This window comes from Artibeus jamaicensis, unplaced genomic scaffold, assembly GCF_021234435.1.
Source record: "Artibeus jamaicensis isolate MK-2021 breed Jamaican fruit bat unplaced genomic scaffold, CSHL_Jam_final contig_3126, whole genome shotgun sequence".
In the NCBI taxonomy this organism is placed as follows: Eukaryota; Metazoa; Chordata; class Mammalia; order Chiroptera; family Phyllostomidae; genus Artibeus; species Artibeus jamaicensis.
Window position 1 is genome coordinate 20828873 of NW_026521723.1, and position 15152 is coordinate 20844024.

The 15152-nt window shown below is 36.9% G+C and overlaps 1 protein-coding gene across 7 annotated transcripts in view; it reads right to left on the reverse strand.

Moving 5' to 3' along the window:
- CCDC14 (coiled-coil domain containing 14) overlaps positions 1-15152 on the reverse strand; it is a 48005-nt gene that overhangs the window by 20189 nt on the left and 12664 nt on the right. For 4 of the 7 annotated variants that reach the window (XM_053663095.1, XM_053663094.1, XM_053663099.1 and 1 more), the window contains one exon: positions 13285-13435. The exons of 2 other annotated variants lie outside the window; for them this stretch is intronic. In XM_053663095.1, coding sequence (XP_053519070.1) covers positions 13285-13435 — 151 coding nt within the window. Of the gene's footprint in view, positions 1-13284; positions 13436-15152 lie in introns of those variants that run through there. One more of the 7 variants, XM_053663100.1, reaches the window with a different exon arrangement.

The following is a 15152-nucleotide window of genomic DNA, read 5'->3' on the forward strand; positions in this document are numbered from 1 at the left end:
GGGTGTCAGTGATTGACTGGTGTGGCTTTGGGGCTGAAGCCATTCCTCCCACTTTCCTATGAATCTGACTGGCACCTCCCCCTCATGGGAGATCTGCTAGCCCCACTCTCCAGGCTCCAGGTGGCCTCACTCTCTTGATTTCCAGTGGCTCTACTCTGCCAAGGTCTGGGCAGAATCTGGGACAGACTGAGTCGTGTGGCTCTGGGATGGGGGCCACTCCCCCCACACTCCCCAAGCCTGACTGGCATCTCTCTTTCATGGAAGATCTACTAGCCCTACCCTCCCAACTCTCAGTGGCCCTGTTCTGCTGAGATTGAGCTCCTGGAAGAATCTGGGACAGACTGAATTGTGTGGCTCTAGGATGGGGCCATGTTTCCCTCACATGCCAACTGGTGCAGAGTCCTCCTTTCATACAGCCAAATTTTGGCCTATTTAAGCCTGGTAAACTCTGTTGGCCTCACCTTGACAATCCCCCAAGGCGCTAACCTACCACGAAGTTGTTTAAGCACCTAGTGTGTGGTGGTTAGACTTGGTATCCCTAGGACATTTGCTGAGTAGTCTCAGACCCAGCACTGGCATGGCACTAAGTTTGAACGTCTATCAATCTGGTGAACAGCATTCATCCCTAGCTGGTGACTCACTAAGAAACTACATCATGCAACTTGAGTACCACTAGAGGCTCTGTCATGGCCTGAGCTTAACAGGTAGCTGGAAGGCAGAGGTAAAGCATCAGGCACATTGGGACTTTAGCTGACCTGTCCCTGGGCTCGGTGTTGGTAAAAGCCAGCCTTGATGTGCAGTATGGTTCTTCCTGTGCAAACCCAGGCCCAGCAGAGGCAGCCACCAACTGTGAATTACTTTGTAGCTCCAAACAGGTAGCCCAGGGCCAGTCACAGGAAGCATCTGACATTGGCCTATACCAGAGACCCTCCCAAGACACCCCAGAATCAACATACACAGTGGCCAGCTTCAGACACAGCAGAGCAGGATCCAATTAGCTTCACAAGAGGCATATCCAAAGGCAGATCTCAGCAGGCAACAGACCCTGTTGGGGCAAATTCTGCCTCATGTGATCAGCACCTGCACAGCAGTCTGAACACTGTGGTCAAGACTGACCCTCACAGTCAACAATCTGAGGGTCAACCCCATACACAAATGGGCCAATAGAAATCAACACTCAGTTACAACAGGAGAGCCCATATAACCTACACAAAGGACACTCCTGGAGCACTCAAATCACATGATCAAGAAGACTGTGCCACTGGATCCACATGAGACACCTATTACAGATGATCGCCCTATCAAGACTGGGAGTCATAGCAGATTTATGTAATAAACAGAAACAACCTCAAAGAGGCAGCCAAAGTGGAAAGACAAAGAATTATGACCCAAATGAAAAGAGAAATCTCCAGCAAAAGAGCTAAATGAAATAGAGGCGAGCAATTTGCCAGACACAGAGTTGAAAGGAATAGTTATAAGCATGCTCAAGGAACTTAGTGAGAACTATAAGGAATTTAGTGAAAATGACACCAGCATGAAAAGAGATATGGAAACCATAAAAAAGAACCAGTAAGAAATCAAAATACAATTATCTGATGAAGAATACACTAGAAGGAATAAACAGTAAGTTGAATGAAGCTGAAGATTGAATCACCCATTTGAAAGAGAAGGTAGCAGAAAACACCCAATTAGAGCAGCAAAATGAAAAAAATTTATAAAATGAGGATAATTTAAGGAACCTATGGGATAACATGAAGCATAACAACATCTGCATTATAGGAGCACCAGGAGGAGAGAGAGGGGAAGTAATTGAGAACCAATTTGAAGTAATAATGACTGAAAACTTCCCTAATGTGCTAAAGGGAAAACCCCACAAGTTCAGGAAGCACAGAAAATCCAAACCAAGATGAACCTAAAGAGGCCCACACCAAGATACATCATAAATAAAATGCTAAAGATTAAAGACAAAAAGACAGTGGTAAAAGCAGCAAGAGAAAGAGTTACCTACAAGTGCCCTGTCATAGACTGTCAGCTGAGTTATCAATAGAAACATTTCAGGCCAGAAGGGACTGGCATGAAATATACTAAATGATGAAAAGCAAGAACCTGCAATCAAGAGTACTTTACCCAGCAGGGCTATCACTTAAAACTGAAAGAGAAACAAAAGCTTCTCGGACAAGAAAAGGTAGAGGAGTTTGTTACCACCAAACTAGTATTACAAGAAATGTGAACGGGTCTTCCTGAAAAAGATGAAGAGGAAAGAAGAAAACAGAGGAACATAGTAAAGAATAAAGTGACAATAAATATGTACCTATCAATAATCATTTTAAATGTAAATGCTCCACACAAAAGACATAGAATAGATAAATGGATAAGAAACCAAGACCTATGTATATTCTATCTACAAGAGACCCATCTCACAATGAAAGATACACACAGGCTAAAACTAAAGGTATGGAAAAAGACATTTCACACAAATGTTTAAAAAAAAAGCTGGGATAGCAATACTTATATCTGGCAAAATAGACTTTTTGAAAAAGGCTATAGTAAGAGACAAACAAGGAAGCTACATAATGATAAAGGGAGCAACCCAAAAAAAGGATATAACCTGTGTAAACATACATGCATCTAAGATAGGAGTACATAAACATATAAAGCAAATCTTGATGGGCAGAAAGGGAGAGATCAAAGGAAATACAGGCATAGAAGGGGATTTTAGCACTCTAATGATATCAATGGATGGATCTTTCAGACAGAATATCAACAAGGAAAGAGCAGCCTTAAGTGACGCACTAGATTGGATGGATTTAATTGATATCTTCAGAGCATTTTACTTCAGAGCAGCAAAATATACTTTTTTTCAAGTGCACTAGTCTATTTTCTAAGATAGACTACATATTAGGACACAAAATGAGTCCCAATAAATTCAAAGAGACTGAAATCATATCAAACATCTGCAATCATAATGTATGAAACTAGAAATCAATCACAAGAAAAAAACAGAAAAACACACAAATACAGAAAAGCCAAATGTTATTGAACAAATGGGTTAACAAAGAGATCAATCAAAAAATCAAAAATACCTTGAAACACATGAAAATGAAAATACAACAAACCCAAATATATGGGACACAAGCAAAAGACGTCCTAAAAGGGAAATTCATAGTATTACAGGCCTATCTATCACAAGAAACAAGAAAAATCTCAAATTAACTTTACACTTAACTTTAACTTTACACTTAAAAGAACTAGAAGAACAAAAAACAAAGCTCAAAGTAAGCTCAAGAAAAGAAATAATAAAGATCAGAGCAGAAATAAACAAAATGGAATCAAAAAAATAATACAAAAGATCAACAAAACCAAGAGCTGGTTCTTTTAAAAGATAAACAAGATGGATAAACTTTTAACAACACTCATCAAAAAGAAAAGAGAGGACCCAAATAAATAAAATCCGGAATGAAAGAGAAGTATCACCTGAAACCACAAAGAATTGTAAGAAAATATTATGAACAACTATATGCCCATAAATTGGACAATCTGAATAAAATGGATAAATTCCTGGAAACATACGATCTTCCAAAACTGAATCAGAAATAATCAGAAAATCTAAATAGTCTAATTACAACTAATGAGATTGAAGCAGAAATCAAAAAATTCCCAGCAAACAAAAGCCCTGGACAAGATAGGTTCATAAGTGAATTTTACCAAACATTCACAGAAGAACTAACACCTCTCCTTCTCAAACTACTCCAAAAATTTCAAGAGGAGGGAAGACTCTCAAGCTCATTTTACAAAGCCAGCAATATCCTAATTCTAAAACCAGATAAAGACACTACAAAGAAAGGAAATCTTAAGCCAATATCCCTGAAAAACACAGATGCTAAAATCCTCAACAAAATATCAGCAAACCAGAGCAAGCAAGACATTAAAAAGATCATACACCCTGATCAAGTGAGATTTATCCCAGGGATGCAAGGTTGGTACAATATCTACCAATCAATAAACATGACACACTACATAAACGAAATGAAGAATAAAAATTACATATTTAGCCCTGGCTGGTGTGGCTCAAATGGATTGAGTACCGGCCCCCAAACCAACGGGTCACTGATTCGAGTCCCAGTCGGGGCACATACCTGGGTTATGGGCCAGGTCCCCAGTAGGGGTCATGCAAGAGGCAACCACACATTGATGTTTCTCTCCCTCTCTTTCTCCCTCCCTTCTCCTCTGTCTAAAAAGTAAATAAAATCTTTAAAAAAAAATCACATGATTATATCATATCAATAGATACAGAAAAAGCATTTGATAAAATCCATTACCCACTTATGATTAAAACTCTCAGCAAAGTGGGAATAGGAGGAACATACCTCAACATAATAAAGGCCATATATCAGAAATCCACAGCCAATATCATACTTAATGGGCAAAAACTAAAAGCATTTCCCTTCATATCGGGACAAGACAGGGATGTCTGCTTTTATCACCCTTATTCAATATAGTACTGGAAGTCCTAGCCACAGTAATCAGACAAGAAGAAGAAATAAATGGCATCCAAATTATAAAGGGAGAAGTAAAACTGTCACTATTTACATATGACATGATTCTACATATAGCAAACCCTCTAGATTCCACAAAAAAACTACTAGAACTAATAAATGAATTCAGTAAAGTGGCAGAATACAAAATAAATATCCAGAACTATCAGAAAGGGAAACTAAGAAAACAATGCCACTTACAATTGTATCAAAAAAATAAATACCTAGGAATAAATTTAACCAAGGATGTAAAAGACCTGTACTGAGAAAAATTTAAGACACTGAAGATGGAAGAAGAAACAAGTGCAAACATATACCATGTTCATGGACAGAAAGAACTAACATCATTAAAGTGTCCATACTACCCAAAGCAATCTACAGATTCAATGCAATTCCTATGCATATACTAATGGTGTATTTCCCAGAACTGTAACAAATATTCCAAAATTTTTTATGGGACCACAAAAAGACCCCCAATAGCCACAGCAATCTTAAAAAAGGACAAAATTAAAGGAATCATCTTACCTGATATCAAAGTATACTACAAGGCCTTAGTATCAAAACAGCATGGTACTGACACAAAAACAGACATACACATCAATGGAACAAAACAGAGGGCCCAGAAATAAAGCCATGCCTTTATGTTGAATTAATATTTGACAAAGGAGGCAAGAACATACAATGTAAAGATAATCTATTTGACACATAGTGTTGGAAAACTGGACTAATACATGCGAAAAAAATGAAACTAAACCACTTGCCTTTCTAGTTTCAAGTATCACTTTCTAACACCATACATGACAACAAACTCAAAATGGATTGAAGACTTAACTATAAGACTCAAAACCATAAAAATCTAGAAGAAAAATAGACAGTAAAATCTTAGACATTTCTCATAGCAATATTTTTTTCTATGTTTTCTTGGACAGAGGAAACAAAAGAAAAAATAGAGAAATGGAACTACCAAAAACTAAAAAAGTTTTGCATAGCAAAGGAAACCATTAATAAAATGAAAAGACAACCCACTGAATGGGAGATCATATTTGTCAATGATACATTTGATTAAGGGGTTAATACCCAAAATGTATAAAACTCAACACCAAAAAACCCTAAACGATCCCATTGAAAAATGGACAAAGGACCTGAATAGACAGTTCTCCAAGGAAGGCATAGAGATAGACGGCTATAGACACATGAAAAAATGCTCAATGTCACTAATCATCAGAGAAAGGCAAATTAAAACCAAAACAAGATACCATCTCACACTGGCCAGAATGGTTATCATCAATAAATCAACAAACAAGTGTTGGCTGGGATGTGGAGAAAAGGGAATTCTCATGGGATAGGAAACAGGATAGTGCCTCATGCACTGTTGGTGGGAATGCAGATTGGTGCAGCCACTGTGGGAAGCAGTATGCAGTTACCTCAAAGAATTAAAGGTGGCACTGCCTCATGACCTAGCAGTTCCACTCTGGGAATACAGCCAAAGAAACCCAAAACACTAATTTGAAAGAATATATGCAGCCCATCCTATGTTCACTGCAGCATTATTTATAACAGCCGCATTTGTAAGCAGCCCTAGTGACTATCAATAGATGAGTAGATAAAAAAGCTGTGCTACAGTTATACAATGGAATACCACTCAGCCATTAAAAAGAAGGAAATCGTACTTTTTGTGACAGCATGAATAGACCTGGACAGTATTATACTAAGTGAAATAAGCCAGTCAGAGAAAAGCAAGTATCATATGATTTCACTTATATGTAGAATCTAATAAACAAAGTAAACTATAGAAAAAATAGAAACAGACATACATAGAACAGACTGATAGTTGTCAGAAGGGAGAGGGTTGGTGTGATGGGTGAAAAAGGTGCAGGGATTGAAAAGAAGAGAAAAGAGAAGAGGAAAAAAAGAAAGAGAGAGAAAGAGAAAAGGAAGGAGGGGAGGAAAAGGAAGAAAGAATACTACCTCATAGACACAGACAACAGTATATGGTGATTAACAGACATAAAGGTGAGTGGGGGGAGGAAGAGGAGGGTAAAGGTGAGAAAATGGTAATGGAAGGAGACTTGACTTGTGGTAGTGAACAGAGAATACAATATACAGGTGATATTTTATAGAAATATATACCTAAAGCCTATATAATTTTATTAACCAATGTCATCCAAATATATTTAATAATAAAATATGATAATAATGTCTCTCAAATTGTTCCAGCACTACTTACTATAAAAGTTATTCTTTCTCCATTAAATTTCCTTGAAACCTTTAAAGTCCGTTAACTATGTTGAGTTTTTCAAGTATCTATTTGTCTACATTATTGCCAACACCACATTGTCTTTATTAATATAATTTTACTTTGAAATAGGATAGTGCCAAATTTGTTCTCCTTTCCCAAAGCTGTTTTGGTTATTTGAGATTCTTTGAATTTCCATATAAATTTTAGAATCACCTTTCTACACAATTTCCTGCTTGGGTTTTCTCTGAAATTACAAAGAATCTACAGATTGATTTGGGGAAAACTAAGATCTTAACTATAATAAGTGTTATAACCTACTGGTTTATCTCTCATTCATGTAGGTCTTCTTTAAATTTTCTCAGCGATGTTTTATAGTTTTCACCGTACAGGTGTGTGCAGGTCCTACACATCTTATATCCAATTTATTACTAAATTGTTCATTTTTATACTAATAGAAATTATATTAATTTTATATTTTATTTCAAATTGTTCATTGCTAACGCATACAAATGTAATTGGCTTTTGTATACTGATCTCATATCCACAACTTTGCTAAGCTCGTTTTTTAATTCTAGTAGCTTTTTTGTAGCTCCCATAGGATTTTCTACAAAAACTATCATGTTATGTGTACATAAGACAGTTTTACTTCTTTCTTTCCAATGTGGTTATCTTCTATTTCTTTTCTCAGTTTATTGCACTGGCTAGGCCCTCTAGCACAATGCTGAATAGAATATTAATCATTACTTGCTGGATATCATTCAAACATTTTTCTAGTATAGGCAGAGAGAAAATTAGCTAAACAGAATTTTAAGATAATGGGACACTTACAAACACTACTTAAAAATAATATGTACTGAATTTAGTATTATGTGATTTTAACTGAAGGAAAAATAATGAGTAAAAGCAGAACCCATTAATAAATTTTAGGCAACTATTTCTCAACTGCAAAAACAAAACAAACAAACAAACAAAAAGAACCCCTACAATAACCTAAAGTAAAATAAATAAAATTGATATTGTCAAGATTACCAACACAGTCCCACAGTTGTCTTAGTTTCAACGTTCATCTCTAATCTCCTTTATGTGAATTCATCTTACGGTTGACTGGACTTTGACATTAAACAATTTTTTTCAGAGTCCATCAGTGCTCTATTTCCTAAGTAACTGAGAATGTGACTGTTGTCTTTACACTAAAAGGACAGATGGGTCACATTTGAGATTCTTTGACCATATTTCCTTTCCTTTAGAACTTTGTAAATTATTTTCTATGATATGCAGGCAATGAGTATTGCTATAAAAAGGCTAAAGCCAGCCTGATATTTTTCTCTTTACACATGATTTGCTTTTCCTTTTGACAATCAATTGTTCCTAAGGTGTAGTAACTTCATCAGCATATCTCTTGATATTTATCATTTTGATAGTTTTTCGGAGATCCTGTATGTCCTACTGATCTGCGGACACATCTTTAGATTAGTAAATTCCCCTTTATTTATACATATTCTCATATTGTCTTTAACACATTTGTTCTGTTCTCTTTTTCAGGAACATTAACTATGCCAATTTTTCATTCTTCGTTTCCCTTCTATATGTATCATTTTCTTTATAATAATTTTTAGATTATTCCTTTTCTATTTTGTTTGCATTATTTCTTCAAATTTACCCATCATGCAATAAATATTTATTAGTCATTTAAATATTAATCATTTAACAAATATTTATTAGAGTGGGTGCTAGGCACAATTCTCAGCCCTGAAAATAATAGTAGCAAACAAAAGGGAAAATTTCAGCCTTCTCAAATTTATACAGACAGAAAGGGGACTAGCAGTTATACTGGGGGGAAGAAAGAAATTGGGGGATTAGTGTTTAACAGGTACCGAGTGTATGTTGGAGATGAAAAGTTTTCGATATAGATAGTGGCTATAGGAACACAGCATTGTGAATACATTTAATACAACTGAAATGTACACTTACAAATGGTTAAAAAAAAGATAAGTATTTTCACACATTTTACCAAAATAAAAATAAATTAATGTTATTTTTTAAAAAGGGTTTGGGAAGAGAAGTAAACTAATGCTATTAGAAGACTAACTATGACTTTGGTGGCAATTGAAGCAGAAAGATTTGGAGGGAAGGAAGACAAAACCAAAAACAAAAAAAATTTACTTCACATTGTTTCAAATGGGGTACTCACTTTTGTAATAATTTTTGCTTCTCTTTTACTTTCCTAAGCAAATCTCCTTTTAAAGTTTTATCTTCTTTAAGAATTCTTTCTTGCCCCAACTGGTATAGCTCTGTAGGTAGAGCACTGGCCTACAAACCAAAGGGTCGCCAATTCAGATCCCAGTGAGGGGTGTGTGAGAGGCAACCACACATTGATGTTTCTCTCCCTCTCTCTCCCTTCCCCTCACTAAAAATAAATAAATAAAATCTTTAAAAAAAAAGAATTCTTTCTTAATCTCTCTTTCTCTGCCTCTAAAAAGGGTTCTATTAATTTCCTGAAGACTATAGAATACCATTTCAAGCGTTCCTGGATTTTCTTTGGGCAATTCATCTTGTAATATTTATTCTTGATCCATCTTTGTCCTTTTTGTCAGTTTATGTACACAAAGATCTCTCCTTTTATAAATTATTCCTTCCCACAGCTTTTGCAATATCTTATTCTCCTAGTTTTCCTGCCATTTCCCTTAGTTCCTTCTCAGGTTTCTTTTACAGGTTCCTCTTCCTGTGTTAGAAAGCTATTACTCCCTAAAAAGCTTTACCCCCCAGCAATTGACACTGGGCTGTGTTCACATTTTATACCTTCTTGGTGAATCTATCACTTCTACACAGATAAGAAACCACTTGCTTTTAATCATTATTGTTTCTGGCAATGAAAACAGAGCTAGGTATATAGCAAAAGTTCAATAAAAACATGCAGTGAATAACCCCCAAGTCTACACTTCTATCCTGGATCACATTCCTATATTCTACTTGTCCCATACGTATGTCCAGATGGACTCTTAAATGGCACATTCAGCAGGTCTAAATCTTAACTCACTGGCTCTCTCCCATTACATCTTCTTACTCAAAAATAAAGTGAAATTAAAAATTAAAAATAACCTATTTTTTCTTTAGTAGCTTCCACCTGGAAGAATTACATTACCATCTGTCAAATGATCAGACCAAAAGACTGAATGCCATTCCTATTTCACTTCTGTGCTGCCTGAGTACATAACGGTCTTGTATTGGGGCCTAAAATCAGGGCATGGTCACGAATCCTAACTTGCCTTATAAATATTAAGGCACTCTCCTGTTCAATGGTTCCTACATGAAGTGATACCCCTTTAACCCACATCCAGGAAATCTGAGAATGTGCCAGGGCTTTTGGAGGTCACAATGAATGGGGCACTACAGACACTGTGAGTAGGGACCAGGAAGGCTAAATGTTGAGTTCCATGTCAGGAATCCCCCATAAAAACTGTTCAGCCCCAAATGCAGAAAATGCCCATTTGCCACAGAAACAATGTACCTAGCAATATATATACCTTTTTAATCCTAATCCCAGGCTATATGTATGGATTTTAGAGACAGAAGAAGGAGGGAGGGGGTGGGTAAAGAGAGAGACAGAGAGAGAGACATTGATGTGAGAGAGAAGCATCCATCAGTTGCCCTCCACAGGCATCCCAACTGGGAGCCGGACCGGAACCTAGGTATGTGCCCTAACTGGGGATCTAACCAGCAACCTTCAGGTGTACGGATGACATTCCAACCAACTGAACCACCTGGCCATATCCACCCAGCAATATCTTTAGGCCACCAGATGGCAGTAAACTCCAAGAAAGTCCTGATAGACTACTTTCTGGCTAAAAAGAAACATGTAGTTTCTAAAGGCCCAAACAAAAAATGTTTTTGTTTAAAAGTGCTGAAAAATATTTTTGAATAAACCAATGCATTCCAACTTTCATTTGTAATGGAGATTATAGATAATTCTTTCTAAATTAAGATTTCCAAAGAGGCACAGGAAATACTACACTTGTGCTGGAAACCTCATTCCGCTAAAAAGAACATATATCAGACAAAGTCTTCATTTTGCAATAACTTCATTTTTAGAAGGTCAAGTAAACATTGACAATAGTACACTATATACAATCTTTGTCTTCTGAGGACACAGAGTCAAAAACTCTGGTGCTGAGTCAGAGTAATTCCCTTAAGAACTCAAACTAACACCTTTTTTTTAAAAGATTTTATTTCTTTATTTTTAGAGAGGGAAAAGGAGGAAGAAAGAAGGGGAGAGACATGTGAATGTATGGTTGCCTCTCGCACACCCCTCACCAGGGACCTGGCCAGCAACCCAGGCATGTGTCCTGACTGGGAATCCAACTAGTGACCCTTTGGTTTGCAGGTCAGTACTCAATTAACTGAGGTACACCAGCCAGGAATAATACTATTTTTAAGAAAGTCATCTATTTTTTTTTAAGATTTTATTTATTTATCTTTAGAGGGGAAGGGAAGGAGAGAGGGAGAGAATATCAATATATAGTTGCCTTTCATGGGTCCCCCACTGGGAACTGGCCTGCAACCCAGGCATGTGCCCTGACTGGGAATCAAACCTCGATCCTCTGGTTTGCAGGCCCGTGCTCAGTCCACTGAGGTACACCAGCTAGGGCAGGATAATACCACTTTTTTAAAAATTGAAAAGAACTGATGGATAAAGTAATGAGTACCATTTTCTTAAGTATCATTTACAAATTAGCTCCTAAAACAACTCTAAAATGTTTTAAGGAATAGAAATTCACAAAAACCATTGATATGTTCCATGATCACAACATTAAAAGAGTATTCTGAGATTAAGTTCTGCTCATTTAAGAAGCCAATCATTTGATAGTCGTATCTTTAAAAACATGCTTGTTTATTTTAAATGGCTTTAGTATATTCTTTTGTTTCACAAAATACACCTAAATAGTGAAGTACGAATAAGTGAGTCTCTACTTCCTAGCTGAGGCAATTGAGGGCTTATTTATTTATTTATTTTTACAGAACAGGGGAAAAGAGGGAGAAAGATCAGTGTATGGATGTCTCTTGTGCGCCCCCTACTGGGGACATGGCCCACAACCCAGGCACGTGCCCTGACCTCTCTGTGCCATGGCTTCCTCATCTGTAAGTGAGAATAACAAAATACCTGTTTTATAAAGCTCTTGTGAGAATTTAAAGAGATGACCCATATAAATGTTATTAATACTCTGGTACATAAAAACCATCTAAAAATGTTAGAAGTAGAACTGGCTATGATTATTATTATTTATTCCTGGTTTTGATTATGAAAAACTAATGCTATTATTATAGGATAATTCAATTCAGAAACAAAGACAATATTATTAGAATTTAAACCCTGCAACCCTACAATATATATCATAGTATCCTGGGTCTAATGATTGTTAGATAAATTATCCTAAGCAAGAAATCTCATTGGGTGTCATGTTTTTGCAGGCTCCGGATCCATGAATTTAACCTGTTTTACAACTAGGAATCCTATTTGATTGTTTCCCAGTTTCTGGACAATGTGTGTGCAGGTTCCAGGTCCCATGTGGTACAACGTCTGTAGCTCATGCGATGTGACGCCCTCTCAGGGCACGCTCACACACAGGCTGCAGAAGCACCTGAAAGTTTGCTTCAGCTGTCTGCAAAGCACACTGATAGATAGATAGTGGCGCAGTGGCCTTGGTAGTCATCACTGGAACATTCAAATTTAAGGTGTTATTGATAATATGTAAGTGATTTCTGTATTTCAAGATTACATCCCTGCTTATATCTTTCCGAAAGAAATTAAGACCATAATCCCAATATAAGTTGTGACAGTCAAAAGAAATTGGAATCTTTTTCTAAGTCTGAGTGTAACGGGGCTACTGGTGCTCACCCCTAATGGGTTCTCCTCTCCTGTATGGAAATATGGGGCAAATTTATGTCCCACATGTTTCTGTTAGGCAGGGCCATGTGCCTCTTTTTAGCCTACAAAATATAAGAAGTAAGACTGTCACTTCTGGGCTGGGGCATGTAAAAGTCAGCGTGCTGTATCCATGTTCTCTTCTTCCTGGAAAACACTGAGACAACGGCCTTATGAAGGGAAACTAAGTCCTAAGTCGCAGGCTGAAGGAGATCCATGTTGGTCTTGGTGTGAGGGAGAATAAACTTCTGCTGTGTTATGCCAGAGTTTTGGACTCTGTCACTGCAGCATAGCCTAGACTAGCCTGATAAATACCCTGAGGTATCAATACTTCATTTTCCTATCTATATACTACCAATCAAGTGGCAACAGAGGTAAAAGAGGTGGGAGGAAGGATGTCCGAGTGGGCAGCAATAGTGGAAATGTCAGAGAATGCTAACAATGTATGGGAAATGGGGGACACAAAGCACAAACACAGTAACACAGTAAACCTAGTCTTCTTATGGAGCCCTGGACGTCTCATTTGGCACCTTTGTTCTGACCGTGGAACATCTCCGCATAGACACAAAAATATTCAGAGCAATTCTTACCTACGTAACCGAGCATTTTCACTCCTTAGCGGTTGCATGGCCAGTGCTATTTCAACTTGAATATTTGTGTTGCCACAAATATGTATCTCTGCTGGAAGCAGAGATACACATGCCTCCAATTCTGTAATCAATCTCTGAATTTCTGAATCCTCTACAAAAGGCAAAAGAAATAAGTAAAACCACAAGGTAAGTTAAGATTATTCATGTGTATTACTGAAAAAGAAAAATTTTCAGATATGTACATATTCGCTATAAATAAACCCACTTATTTCTAAATTTAATACACAAACCCTGTTTTCCTCTTTCCTGCTGCCTGTGTATTCAGAAAAATTCTAAAGAAATTAAATTCAGACAACTAAAGATTCATCTTAAATCACAGGATTATTAGTGATTTTTCTCGGTTGGCGTCTAATAGGAAGATAATGTCCACCTATCCCCTAGCTCACACTATCAAAGGACTACTGGATAGCTAGCTCCCTGTAATTGCTGACAGTATTCACATTTATGAGTCTTTGATTCTGTTGTAAATAATTTACTTTAAGTGATCCAATGTGGCACAATATTGAGGGAGAGTTTCTACTAAGATAAAGTGTTATTACTTAATTTTATAAAGGAGATCTAACACAACCAGCCACTCCTCATTTGATGTACCCTCAGAAGCAGTACCCGTCTTTCAGTAATTGGGGGAAGTGGATGGTTTTGGAGGTGGCAAACATAGGTAGAGTGTACATTTAGATCTTTTGTCCTTTTATTTTTCTCCTCTCACTTCCTTTCAAGTACTTTATATGCTGAAAACATTTAATAATTATAATATTAACTGATACCCAAAAGAGGTAGGAAGTATATTCTAAGTAACAAGACATAACTCCATGGGTATTTTAGCACCCGATGAAAACTATAAGTAAAGAGTAAGCAACAATGTGCAACTACTAAGCAGCCCTCTACCAATCCTTTGTACAGCAGTTTTGCTCATAAGTGTTGGGGGCAGTGACCTGGGCTCCCCTACTTTCTAGTGTTATAACTGTAGTCAAATTACTTAACTCTTGCAGCCTAAATTTCTTCCTGGTTAAACGGAAATAACAGTACCTCATAGGGTTTGCTAAGAGGAGTGAATGAGAAACTGTTCTCCAAGCCTAGGTTTCCTCATCTGTAAAATGGGAGCAATAACAGTACCTCATAGGGTTGCTGTGAGGATTAAATGAGATGATTCACATAAAACACTTAGCACAGTGCCACGCATATGGTAAATGTTCAATAAGTGATAGCTAATATTGTTACAATTATTGTGGTTACTATGATTAACTATTTGGTTGAGGGAACAGTGATTAAGTTGAAGGTCTGAAATTACATTTTATTAATGTATCAAACCTTTGGAATACATTCCTATAAATACACTTAAAAACTGATATTTTGTCTGTCAATCTGCAAATATTCAATCAGTGCTTCCCCAATCAACTACCATGCTTTCTAAGATGACAAATCTCTAACTCACTCTAAGAAAAAGTCATTATTTAGAAAACACATACATAATGCAAGCAAATGAACACAACCTGGCTCAAATAGCTCATAACTCCACCTAAGACATTTTTCTTGATTCAATCAAAAAATCCCACAAGTTCAATGAAAAGGGCATAAAAAGTTTTGGGTTACTTCTCACAGTGAGATCTGTTAAACATTAGAATAGGTGGTTAATAAAACAATGATGGGAAGAAAATCTCTGCATCTTCTTAAAATAAACTTGAGTCTCTTCCAGGGAGTTAATCATCTTTAGGGATCCTCTAACCCCTACAGGTTTATCCCTGCAAATTCTTTTTGCTTGAATCTTCTCAAGATCCCTTTTGACCAAGTAGAATGAACACACACTTGCA